The 14,736-nt window shown below is 32.1% G+C and overlaps 1 protein-coding gene across 1 annotated transcript in view; it reads right to left on the bottom strand.

Moving 5' to 3' along the window:
- LOC149772929 (uncharacterized) overlaps positions 1–12,924 on the bottom strand; it is a 33,671-nt gene extending 20,747 nt beyond the window's left edge. Inside the window, exons 1-3 of the mRNA XM_089947096.1 lie at positions 12,420–12,924; positions 9,519–9,695; positions 3,350–3,539 (exon numbers count right to left, since the gene is read on the bottom strand). Of these exons, the coding sequence (XP_089803222.1) occupies positions 3,350–3,539; positions 9,519–9,554 (226 nt within the window). The 5' untranslated portion in view covers positions 9,555–9,695; positions 12,420–12,924. The remainder of the gene's footprint in view (positions 1–3,349; positions 3,540–9,518; positions 9,696–12,419) is intronic.
- Between the last annotated feature and the right edge of the window lie 1,812 nt (positions 12,925–14,736).

Below are 14,736 nucleotides of genomic sequence, written 5' to 3'. Positions count from 1 at the left end.
ACTACATGAACAATTAACATCAATTCAGCCAAAGAGAATGTTGCAAACACTTGGCTAACCACATGACATATAGTTATCCATGCCATTGAATTGTTTTTGGAGCAATCTACATTGAACCATTTATTTTATGTAAAAAAAATGAAGTCTATGGTGGAAACATAAAACCTATTTCGATTTGTTTCATATTTCTGGATGTCGAAATTTAGGAGTGACGCAAGCCTAGCTTAGTGTACGAGAGACTTTATTCCTTAGAACTTGCAATATGGTATATATGTTATAAGAATGACAAATTGGTCTTATTATGATGGTAGAAGGCTTTTTGATTTTGAGAGAGACACAAAGAGAGAGAGAGAGAGAGAGATGTTTAAAGTAGTAAAACAACACTCAAGTTTAAATTAAATCAGATCCCATAAAACTAATTGTAATTCTCATTTGTGAGGTAAATTGGTGATGATGGCTGCCAGTGATTAGTATAAAGAGCTATTATCTAGTTTATGAAGAAAATATCTGTTACTTGACCTGCACGTAAGCAATTGCAAGTGTCACCATATTTAACCAAGTTCATCTTAAAAGATTTCAATACTGTTCCAAATACCATGAGTTGTATAATTTGTTGGTGTGAAGTTCAAGGCTTTCGCTTTTAACTCAGATTAGTACGTATATATGTACCAAACGCAATTCTTTACCAGTGGACAGGACACCTTCCAAAATTACTCATTCACTTAGCGGCATAGGATGAACCGAACTCACTATTTCGAAATACAACGGAATATACATAAATTACTCGCGGGTATCTTTGTACACATAAAAACGAAACCCGAGTACACGTATATAATAAATAAAATAATTTATATAATTCCGTGACAACCACTCACTATTGGTTGGTATACCACATCAACATCAGCCTTTTCTTTGGAGTATTCATAATATAGTACAATATTAAATAATATCGTTAGACGACAACAGTGGGCAATGTTTATTTACGAGATCAACTCTTTACAAGCTTGTTATGGTATCTACACACAAAAATAAAAGGAATATTATAAATCTTTTGATGTAAGAGGCAATAAAAATTGCTACGTTGAATTTCGGAGGATCTTAAGAAGATATGTATTTAATTATCTGAGGTATAAAATTGTCTCAATATGCTTTCTTCAAGACACTCACTTTATTAAACAATGTAAAAATTCCATACGGGCAGCCTAGTAGTATGATTGTTTTTCACCTCATATTCTACAAAAATCCAAGAGGTATTCTTGTATAACCATTGGAAACTATAGATTTTGACTTATTATTAGCTATGGACCAAATAGAGCCAGTCGAGATTTTATCCTTGAGATAAAAACATATATTGCACTTTAAAAATGATTCTGTTTTAATTAGAACTGATTATTGTAAAAATGAAGCTTGTTTCGTCAAAAAAGTAAGTAAGCAAACAAAAGACCTACTGTAAATTTAATAAATCATTAATTAAAGAACCTGAATATGTGCAAAGAGTAAAGGAAAATTTAAACTTAAATTTGTTTCCAGCTGGTTCGGCGTTGACATATAACCCCTTATTCCCACAATTTGTTTATCGTGAGTGCAGAGGTTTTAACTCACATGATACAAAACAATTAAAGGATTAGTGGAATAAATATAGTTGGCATGACATACGATCTTTCTCAATAAGTTGATGACATCACATGCTCTTCATGAACTGATAATACGGTAGGTAGCTTAACTGGGGATATACTGAGTATATCATAACCCAACATTTCCTTTTTTGAAGCATGTGCAAAATTAATTTTTAAAAGAAAAGAAACCCCTTGTCTTAAAATATCCAGGGAAATTTGGTTGTCTATACTAAGTTGTTCAGAAGCTCGGAATCTAACCTGCAATCTTTTGATCACCCGTACGATACCTTAAGCACTGTTCTACGCAGCTTAATTTGGAGCAAATATATTTGGTTTCCAAACATGACTACACAAAAGGGTACCAGGGTTTAACTACTCGCCCTTGTAATATCAAGAAAGTGCATATGGTTTAAGGGTTGCGCTGTGGACAGTTTCCAATTTATGAACTAGGGTCAGTCTTCCATGAGCAGAGATGCATACCGTGGAACAGTTGTCATTTTATTCTGTAGTAACTATGTGCTGTAAGCTTTTTCATTGCGCTGTACCGTTTCAATACACGTAAGAACCTGGATTCACAAACTGATACAACGACAAATCGCCAAGTGTGCCAAACTGCATTTCTTATTTTCAATATCTTCAGTTGTTATTAGACTGTATCTATCCAAATGATTCACATGTTTTACTTAATATTTAGTTCAGAATCTATGCCATACGGGAAAACCGTACCGTGTTTGTTTATTTTCTAGGTCCGTATAAACTTTTATATTCTGAACTAGTTCTGACAAATATAAACAAATGTCTTAATAGTGGTTAATATCTTTGTGTAATGTTGAATATCATTAAATATTATTTCCGATCAAACTTATAATTGTTAATTGTGTTTATTTTCTGACAAATTATATCAATGTCAAGTAAATGCTGAATGACATCCATATCAAAGTCTATTAAATATACTTTAAAGTAAAGGTGTTTGTGGTCTAATCGATTTCGAATCAATACCTATCAAGTGAAATTAAACCTTCCACTAAAATTGCTTATTTCGTTCTCTATATGTGATCAACCGATTACAATGGTTGCACAATACATGTGTTATCCGATAGCAGAAAGCGATGACAAGACACAAGGAATATAAATGCATATCTCATGAACAAACATTGTTTCCCGACGCATAATTATGTCATTGATCATTGACCATCCTATTATTATTAGCTCTGTAATAATAGGAACAATTAATATTAATGATGTCATCAACGAACGTAGAGAACGAAAACTTGGCGAAACTAATCTTTTGGGGGTCAGTCGCATGGACAAAACGAATAATTGTTCGGTACAGAAAATAATTCTTTTTTAGACAATAATGAGATATTTATCAGTTGTAACGAAGAGTCGCACTCACCACTGGCTTACTTGTGCTTCTTGAAGCATAAAAGTGACCATGTATACAATGTATTCGCATATCACAGAATACATTAGAAAATAGGAGATTCAAAACAAAGTTATTACAAACGATTTGAAACGGGTTGTACGAATCTATGACATTTATATACTTTTGTTTTGGCATTAATATGAAAATAATTGGTACTCATTCTACTCTTTATTTTCAACATTGGTAGTTCCAGTTTTGAATCATTTGGAATGTCAACACAGTTGTATAAGGTATATAATTCACAGAGATTCAGTCAGTGATAAAATTGTTTATCTTATCAATCCCATAACTTTAATTATATACGTACCCTGTGTCGACGTCCTTCTAGTTGAAGCCGACAGTGGTGCTATTGTAGTTGGTAAAGATGTTGACTTGGATGATTTCGTATATGTCACATTTGTCGAATTCGATGCTTTACTAGAAACTGAAGTTTCCAATTGTTGCTTTGTTTCAAATGTTGAAGTTAGCTGTGACGTTGCCATTAATTGTAATATCAGCTGCAATAACATAATCATCAATATGCAACAGGTATTTTCAAACATGAATGCCAGCAAGCTAAATTTTCTCAAAGTCTTGTATCTTGAAAAAACCCACCCATTTGCGATACATGACCGAGACAGAATCAATAATAAATGAGTCACCAGAGTACCACACAATGCTAAGGGTATGCTCACCGTTTAATCTTGTTAATAATTATGTATGTGCTTTAGTGTTAGTTTCTTTTAAAATAAACCGTATTATCCAGAGTGACCTTCTTTGCAACGTTATTGCATATTGTTATATTTAACAAGTCTAGATCCTCTTTACTAATTTTAGTTTGAATTGTAATTGACGCATTAATATACTACTTTAGTACTTCGTCCGATCGGTTCTTAATGTAACATATAATGTCTATAGAACATATAATATATATATATATATATATATATATATATATATATATATATATATATATATATATATATATATATATATATATATATATATATATATATATATATATATATATATATATAAATAAATATATATATAAATAAATATATATATATATATACACACACACATATATATATATATATATATATATATATATATATATATATATATATATATATATATATATATAAATAAATAAATATATATATATATATATATATATATATATATATATATATATATATATATATATATATATATATATATATATATATATATAAATAATTATAAAGCATACAATGCATACGTAGCGTCAAGATATCCAGTAACTGCAAATTCATCTCATAAAGTTAAGAATAGAGAGAAAAGAAAAACAAGAGCACACTGCTAATGGTAAAATTATTATAAAGAATAATAAAACATACTAGAGGAGTATGAAAATCAAATTCAGTGTTTATTAAAATCAATCGAAATATCGAAATCCTCCTGAAAGTACATTTCATTGTATTCATGCATTTTAATCCAAAAAGAAAAACATGCGTTCAAGGTGCTAGAACTATTGTCTGCAGCTGTATTATTAATGAATAATATATACACCACTCTCAACAGAGTATTAAAGATATCAAGTCACTGATTTTAGGACAATCCATTAAATCAACATGGAGACATCATATCTCATGCTACACGCCAATCCTTGTCAGGTAAACAATCTCCAACTTGCAGAATTATATAAATCCAGCTTTCCGAAAACCACTAATAATTTAGGACCGATCATTAACTCGATGTTACGTGAGCTAGACTTGCCAATTCAGGGTGCATTTGCTTGATTACTGAGGTTGCAAGGTTAAAGTATGTATTGCACTGATCGTTATTAATAAAATCTTCCTTTTTCGTGATAGCCTATATGACCTATTTAGCATACCAATTGTGGAAATATGAGATAATTCTTCTTTGTGCTCTTTATTTATTGTCAATTATGGTGGTTGAAGTTGATCTGTACATGGATCTGCTTCAAATAGCGAGGTGATTCTACTGTCTTTCATTTTAGGTAGCATCTCATTTTGTTGCTGTCGGCTTTATTTCATTTTCAGCAATCAGGCGAAGCCACAGTGTAAGCTAGTGTTTGTTTGTTAGGTCTTTGCTTTATGCTGATCATGTGGTAGCATTGTGTTTTGCATTGTCATAGTTTTTCAGATTTGTTTGCTAAACCCGAATTTAAGTGCCTACGAAATGTTTTGTACAAAAATTGAGCCTCATGAAAATAAATAAATAATAATAAGTTATTATGATATCTTTAAACAAATGAAAGCATCAAATACATGCGAATTAGTTTATAAGAAACCGGAAAATATTGTTTAAACCATGTTCATGCTGTCTCAAAATACCGACTGCATATATGAAATAAAGAATGAGACATCTGAACAGGTTTTGTATGGCTGCTCTGAAGGACTTAAGGGATCACCCTGATAAGAAGGATAGCATTTAGATGGGTTTAATTACTTCTGTTCGTGTTCCTTCATGGTGGAGAACGTATAATCAGGTAAGAAGATCACATTCTAATGTGTACTTTTATTTACTGATATATATATATATATATATATATATATATATATATATATATATATATATATATATATATATACACACACACACATTTAATTGTTTGTAATATTATTCGATTAAAAGCTTACTATTATGTTTGTTATTAGGTTTAGAGCTCAACTGTACACTAAAAAGCATCAGCACAATGACCACTGATGTTTTATAATGTAGTACATGTAGCGTAATGACAAGGAACTAGATCTTAACTGTGAGCTTAAAGTAGATATAAGTGATTTATTGGTCGATACCTTAAAACCCGCCAAATCTCAAGAACTTCGATAATTGTACTATTACTACTACTGATGATACCAATATCGAGAACATAATAGAGCGCTTAATCATTTAAAAAATGTCTACGCGCTTTACATCAAGTTAGTATACAGAGAGATAAGAGTATTTTGCATATAGATAACATAAAAAGCATGACATTATCCCACAAACACTATAAAACAAATGAATTATTACATAAAATAACATCATAAAACATGTCAGTGGGTTTACATAACATAGCCTAAAACACATCATGATTCCTCAATACAGTTTCAATCTAAAACTAATCAGATTTATAAAGTATGGTAAATTTATTTTTGCTGGTGGAAATTATTTGAGAGCACTCTTGAATGTGAATATGATCTCATTACGTCCGTGATACTAAGGTTGTTCATTTCAAGTAGCTGAGCCCTGATATGCAAGCAAACCTGGCCCATTGGAGCTAGTGTTGATATTAGGAATACTAAGAATAGGGGTGTATGGTGCTGAGCGTAAGCTTCTAGCAGTAGCACACAAAAGGCAGTCAACAAATTGTAGCAGAGAGAAGATATTTTTTTTTGATTCCACTGCGTACAGATAGCGAGTGGAATTGTTGAGAATAAATGTGTGGTATGAGCATGTGTTGGTGTTCCAAGACTGGTTCTAGGGGTAGTGTTTTGAAACTTTTGAAGTTTCCGTAGTAGACACAGATTCAGACCAGAAAAAAGACTGTTACAATAGTCAAGTCTACAGAGTACTAATGAACAAACAACATGTATTTGTGGCTTCAAATGAAAAGATTTAGAATAGTGCTGATGCGTCTCAGCTCCAGGAATGCTGCTATACAACTGTACACGATATAATAATGAGAGAGAGAGAGAGGGAGAAATATAGAGATAGAAAGAGAGTAAAAGACAGCGATGAAACGTAACACCAAGATTTCTTGATGACTATTTATATTTAACGTGGATATCTCTTATATTATTTAATTCTGGTAAATATTGGGCTTGAAATATTCTTTGTGCACAAATGACGATTTCGTCAGTTTTATCTTTCCTTTGTAGCTTAAGATAAATCATTCATCACTTAACATCGGAGACTCACTTTTCTAAAGTTTGGATGGTTGAAGCAACTCCAAATGAACAGCTAAATTAGCTCAGTTGAGTGTTGCCAGGATACAACTGACTGGACAGGGGATTGCTATCTATTTGACACTTGATTGGGCTATGTATACATAATAAAAAAAATTGGTCATATAACAGAGCCATATGGGACGCATTATCAAAGATTATCTCATCTAGAGTGTTTACTGTTTATTAAAACAAATTTTTATCTTTCAGTTAGGTACGGCTTGAACTATGATAAAGCAATAATGTGGATACCAAACATCGCCAATTGTATCAAAAGACTGCGGACACGTTCATAAGTGTCAGAACTACTGTCCAAAGCAGAGAGAAGATGAATACGAACTTTTAGGAAGGCAGTTACCGTGCAGTGACATAGGCGACTATCCGACTGGAAGTTGCTGAAGAGACTATGTAAATTTGAAGTCACATTCCATTTGAGATATAACTACCTTTTGAGATAGAACGATAGTTTTTCAAGGAAAAAATAAAGAATATTGCAATAAGACTTTGTGCTAACTATTAGTCAAAGGTACATGCGATAAAAATATGCATAAGCTGAAATGTTATGAATAGCACAAAGTATACCTGAAACAATATACTATATCTATACACGTAGAAGTGCATCTGCTATTAAATTTTCCATTCCCTTGATGTGCCTGGTGTCAATATTATTTTCATGCAATATCACATTCTACCTAATCAATATTTGATTTTTGGTTTCAATTCGCCAATGAGAGCAAAGGTATTGTGATCACTAAATAATGGGGGAAGGAGCTTAACTAATATACACCTCAAAGCGTTGCAAAAATCAATATGAATAACATAACACTCAATTATACACACAATTTCTCCGGTGCATAGCTACTTGATAGATTAAATACTGGATAGTCTACACCATAATGTCTTCTCGAATAATTACCTCACGAACCCCAACATCACTCCCATCAATAGACGATCTAATTGATTGACTGAAATTTGAAATTGACAGAACCAGTGCACTCTTAGGTATAGCCTTTAGTTATCAAAAGTATCCTGATAGTTCGAAGACCAATGAAACTTGATTTTCCTACCCCATTTATATGTCAGGGTTTCAACAGTTATGGAAAAATTGGAACAAAATTTACGATAGTGTCTAGTCTTATCGAACAATTGCATCAGTTGAGTTTTACTGATAGGTGCAGAAACTTTAGAGAGAGCCTTGATCTTAGAATTTGAAGGTTTAACTTGTCCATGTCCCACAATATGTCCTAGAAATATGACATAAGCATAGCAAAACTCACTTTTCGATAAATTCATTGTCAAAGTAACCACATTGAGATTGTCGAAGGGTTGTTGTAGAAGATGACATAATCAATGTAAGCATCACAATTATCTAGACTAGATGTAATCATGTTCATTAAACATTGAAAATTGCAATTTCAACACAAACGGTGTCACTTTATATTGATGTAGTCCACCTAGATAAACTAATTCTGAAATTTCCTTTGCATTTCCGTGAGTATAATTTGGCAGAATCCTTTCAATAGGTGAAATTTGGGGACATATTTTGCATTTTAGAATTATTCATTGTAGTCATCGATTCTTTTGGTCAAACTTTTCACTTTTGTATGGTCGGTGCAAATGCAGAAAGTAATATCTGGGTTCAGTAAAATTTACATGATTAAATTTTACTTGATTGTATGAAATCATTTTTCAACAATTACTGACGTTCTTTCCTGAAACATTCCATGTTTGAGAGGGTTCATCCTAGAAGTCATATTAGATTATATTTTCGTGTAAGGAACATATGGAATCAAGTACTCATTATTTACACAATATCTTAGTTCATTATGTTTACATTCCGCATATGTGAAATTTTCTGGTCCAGATTATTTATAATTATTGACTTTTGAAGATTGTTTACTCCAAAGTCACTAAGGTCAAAATGCATTCGACCGTTTAAATCCTGACTGTGAGGTATAAAGGGTACAATTAAACTGATTAATATGGATCACTCTTTAAACGTAATCTTTTAAGCTATTTAAATGGCAAAAGTTGTTTTTGTTTTCGCCTCCCTGGATTATTAATGATATAAGGACCATAGCTCTTATCCTGAATAGGATTTTGAGTTATGGACAAGAGAGCCTAAACTCTATCACCAGGCTACTTTCGTCTGTATTTTTCTCATTCCTTGATTTCATGTTTGACTAAATGGAGTGCAGATTAGTTCTTTCTAATTCAGAGTCCTTTGACAACGTATGTTTAAAATTAGAAACATAGTCGAACAGATTCATTTCTGTATGTTTTTTTTAAAGAAGTTTCTCGTTCAACAATTTTCAATCATTCACGGATAGTATGTCCCAAAAAACGTTCAAATGGATTAATTCCTAAAGATTCTTCAAGTGAATTTCTAACATCAACCATTATTCCGCTCACTGGTTAATACAAGTGTGATGCACACTTTTATTAAAATTCAATGTTGATAACATGCAGTGGGGATACTCGAAAACTGTTTCTGTTCAGCATGGTTTAAACTCGATATAAATACAACCAAACCATGCTAACAAATGAACTGTTCCTTACCGAATAAGCCAGGAACTTTTCACAGATGATTTTCATCTTTCTACTTTCGTCGGAGCTTGCTAGAGTAATCAGGTAGACTAGTATATGAAGCAAGTTGGTAGGACAGGGTCAACTGAGTGCCATAAACATACCAGCGTTGAACACCAATCTAGTCTCGTCCTTCTGTGATCTATAATTCTGAAATGATCCAGATAAAAACAATGTTTGCACTTTGGAATTAAAACATATATGATCATGCAAATAATTATATGAAATGACTCTTTGTTCTATATTGAGTTTTATTTTGTTTCTTTGATTAGTTGCATTGCTATTAGTTTTTCTATTTCTCTGTATCTCTAGTTCGTATTTTTGCAGTTTTTATGCAGATCCGAATTGACAACTTTTACAGTCATGCTTTATTAAATTATAAACGTAAATTAGACAAGCCATTCACAAAATTGCTATATTAATAAATACTTTGAAGACACTCAATTGTCACTTTATTACAGATAGTTCTCTGCAAACAAGTTGATTTTTAAACTTTAACTTAGGTGGATTTATTTTTTTGTGCATACTCATCAAAAAAATTCTTTTTTCTTAAAAGGTTACATCTTTATTGCAACAAACGTTGTCAGACCTGAACGTAGTTGCGTGTCGTCAAATGGGATTTACATTAATTCTGGACCACTGATTTTATCTCCTTGAATTATGTGGAGAACTGAACTAATGTGTGCTGCCACAGCGGGAGGGATATTGAAATAGAAATAAGCACATACTTTATGACACTTATGTCTTCCCGTAATATAATGATTTACACAATATTTCATTATTTTAAGAAAAGTTAGATTAAGTTCTATCAATATCTTCATACCCGTTCAAAAATATCCAAACAAAAGTGCACGGGGAATAATTCAGTTAAAAGTCGGTTATGTGTGTTACAAGTTTATCATTATTTAAGCAGAATAAATTACAATGCCAAATAAAAATGAAAAGGAGAAAGAAAATTGAAGCATACACGATACGCTATTAGGCTACATAATAACCTTTACAACAACAATTAGTGATTAGGATTAGTGACACCAAAGGAATGCGAGTACGCAATGTATTGTTAAACCTGACGAATACATTACAAATTGATGATCTTTATTTTGAGGCGAAAAAATATGGACACGTGCATAATGGTGGCCAATTTTCTTTTTCAAAATAAACGTTTGGATCTTGATAAATTTTTGATAGCTTTTACACATATAATTTCAAAATCTTTTCTAATGTTGACATTTTTCCAATTTTTTTTCAACAAAGCAATTTAGTAATTAATCATCATTTTAGGTCGAGAGTTCTAAGTCTTGAATTTCAAATTTATATTACAGTCGAAATAATAAACCAGATATATAGATATTTAGAAACAATGGGGATGCAGATGTTATTTTCATCATTAATAAGCTATGTATTAATAGTATACACTAATAGTGTAGTAATTTTACGGTGTATCAAACGATACATTTACGATATGCACAGTACGTAATACATACCTGACAACTATTGATCGTCTCATGAAAGTGGATAGAAATGTTTAGAAGCTGTAATAACAGTTGTGTTCAGTTATGTTAATTGCACTTGCAGCCACTAAACTTTATTACATCTTAATACATGTTTACAAAATAAAGTGTGGTTATGTAACTATGTAATCTCAATGACTTGCCACCATTATTAAATATACTCAATGAAGACAATCAGAAAGCATTGAGAAAGTGTCTTGTGTTAATATAAACTTTCAAATGTATCACTTACGCAACTTAACGGTATTAATGTAATGTATAGATACCAATATATTTAATATTTGTTACAATGGCTGGAATCGATATCGAGTTATTGATTGTTCTCATATAGCAAGATCAAGACCACATATTTTCACCTTCCACTTTCTAATGCAGACTTCATACTATTTCTTTACTGCTGTTAGGTTACACGTACTTGAAAGTTGTCACTTGGATTTTATAAGTGAAAAACAAGCTTATTGTGTACTTAAGGGAAATATAATATATTTATAAAATGTACTAATTATTATTAGTTAGAGATTTGCTGTATTACCCTTGTACCGCCTAAAGAAACAAATAAAACATTGTTCATTGCTTAATCAAATGCCTGTCCCGTGATTCTGTCATATACTTCATACAGACAAACACCACCATATGTGCATGTGCTGATATCACTTTGCTTCCGACTGCATAAAACCGAAAGTACCACCATGTTCCTAGACCATACAACTGGACACATTTACTTTCTCATATAGTTTCACTGACTTGTACCAGAGGTCTTTTGTAGATTGCTAATGAAACGTCACCTTAATATCGAGCTACAGGAAACACAAATAACTACTTCAAATAGATTTAATACAATCCTACAAATTAATCTACTTCAAAATGAACCAAACAAATTATTTGAAGATTAGTGCTAAATATAAATAATGCAATGATGTTACATTTTGAAAAACTGTACACTCTTTAGAGATGAGATAAACGCATTTACGAATTGAGCAGAAAGTTGCAGTTTTGGTATCACGATACAAGGTGTAAATGAATGGATTCTATTAAATACTGAGAGCTCGATTAACCAATGTACATAGGATGGATTATATCACGTAATTCATTAGGATAAATACAAAAGACTCCATTCGTTTGAATTTACCTTAAACCTGAAGAGCTAATCAACTTTACCATGTCAATACTAAACGATTTGTCAAAAAAGAGATGTAGTTTCTGGAAAGTAAAGGTAGACTGAAAAAACTACAATGTGCCTCGATGTATGTTGTAGCTGATGTTAAATTACCTACTTTAAGAACAACATTGGATATGATTCGTATACAGTGAATACGTTTGAGGGGACTGAACAAATGATGTAGATTGTTGATATTGTACAAACCGGTAGTAAATAGATACTTCGTTAGCTTATTGGAAACCTCAACTTTCAAGTTGTCGAGTCTGATGTACTCTCCGTATATCTTAATATCCTTGCGAATCGATAAGATTGGATATGGCGATGATACACCAGATGTGAACTTTGAAGAGAAAAACAAAGAACATTATTTACATCGTTTATACATTGATACCAAAAGCGCAATATCTTTGTTTTTAAAAAAAGAACTTAAATCGCTTGTGGAAAGTGATTGGTCAAACAACATAAAAATAAAATAGAAAAAAAAAAAAAACAAGAAATGGTGAGACAAATAATATACCCACACGTGGCATAGGGAATATAAAGCAATTCCTACCTTTTATGTTACATATGTGATCAGTGACAATGAGACACTGATGTGATTCAACCTTATCAAACCAATACTGATGGGTAGATTAAGGTGTCTGTCATTGATGTATGCTTTTATCATTATCATGTGCTAAAACATTAAAATGAAAAACAGATGACATATGCGGCGGTTTCACAGACATCTTATAAATATAGTTTTTTGCGGAGAAAGAGTTCTAAACAAACATAACAAATCAGTTATTGAACGAGAAGAACATCATATTCATTTTAGAATAATCTGACATTATCTGACATATTTATCATATCACACTCAGACCTTAAATGTGGAACTATTTTACAGAAAATGAAACTTGTAAACGGGCTTATCATTTGCCAGAGTTAAATCAATGATACCGTGTCACAAATCACATATATGATATCAGTTTATATGAGTGAGGATCAATGCATGGCCATTATAAAGTACATTTCTGGGTTATTTTATAACAACTGCATTAAGTGTTGGTTAAACAGTCATAATTTATGAATAACAAGATGTTCTGCAAAGGGTTAAATTCTGAAGACCACTGAGCTAGCATTTGAAATCAGAGAAGTAATAATTTGTGGACCGGATTTTTATATGCTATTACAATAAAATGGCCTGACATATAAGGGAATATCGACACTGAGTAAAACTATTAAATAGCTATATAATACAGTGAATTAATCGTGTTATGACTACTATGTGCCGCGCAAGCAGATCTGAATTGACACGTACCTGTGAATGTAATCGTATCGAAATTAACTTACTAGCACCACCAGAAATCCTCAAAAAGGTCCGTGTTCCTAATATGGAAGTACTGCTGCGGAAATCCATGTTAATATGGTATGGTCAGTTCATTTTGATGTAGAAGACCAGAATACGAAAACAATTATTCTATGATGAGGTGAAGCAGTGAAAGCGGAAAAAGGGTACCGCAGAAAAATGTGCAAATACAAAGGATCGGTCTACATAGCGAACGATCACCACAAATTGTTGCTGAAGTAGTTAAGGATGACCGCCTCCAACTACTCGCAGCCATGAGAGATAAACGGCATATCGCAACATCCCTGACCCGTATACATACTTTCCATGCCGAATCTGTTTTCATGTGCATTTCCAGATTTGGACTCAGGAGCCACATGTGTAGTCATCGTAGGCAGAAGAACTAGCACCATCATCAGACACCATGGACAACATAAGAAAAAGAAGAAGAAGACGAAGAAGAAGAAGAAGAAGAAGAAGAAGATGACGAAGAAGAAGAAGAAGAAAATGACGAAGAAGAAGAAGAAGAGACTTTTCTCAATTTCATCTCAAAACTGTTGTTCTGTTTCGATTATATTTTCACGTCGGTAAGATTGAGGGTCCATAGCTTTTCTGTTAGTAATACAATCGCGTAGTACATGTGCATTACAGGCAGACTATAATCGGATTTTTTAGGTTCAGGTTCAATACGCACATGCACTTCTAGCCAATTATTTCTTTTTTTGATATAGTTCATTTGTCAAACAATTGTATCAAATGTGTCCCTGGGAAATATTAAATTTTCGACACTGGTGTGTTCTGGGGTGTTTAGTGCCCCTTTCATATAAAAAGACACATATCGTATTACACCGGTACCTTTTACATCCAAAGAAAGAAGAAGAAGATGAACGGGAAAATGTTCTGGTAAGATGAGGTGCTGGATGAGAAGAAGAAGCATATTTGTCATGTATATTTGATTTACTTGTATCTGATTTAATATATATTATTTCAGTTTAATTGTTTGTCAGTTTTAATTTTTAATTTTTGTATTACAGGCTATTGTAATGTAAATGTATTCTCAAGAGATGGTATTTTTTAGAAAATAGTTTGACCTTAATTGTTTTTAAACACCAGTGTATTGATTTAGATCCTGACCTTGATTCAAAATTTGTAGCAACCCATGTTAAATTGTTAAATTCCAAGTGTCCAAAGACA

Source organism: Sinohyriopsis cumingii, unplaced genomic scaffold (genome assembly GCF_028554795.1).
Source record: "Sinohyriopsis cumingii isolate HCF-2022 unplaced genomic scaffold, ASM2855479v2 utg000972l, whole genome shotgun sequence".
In the NCBI taxonomy this organism is placed as follows: Eukaryota; Metazoa; Mollusca; class Bivalvia; order Unionida; family Unionidae; genus Sinohyriopsis; species Sinohyriopsis cumingii.
This window is presented reverse-complemented; position numbering and strand designations above follow the sequence as displayed.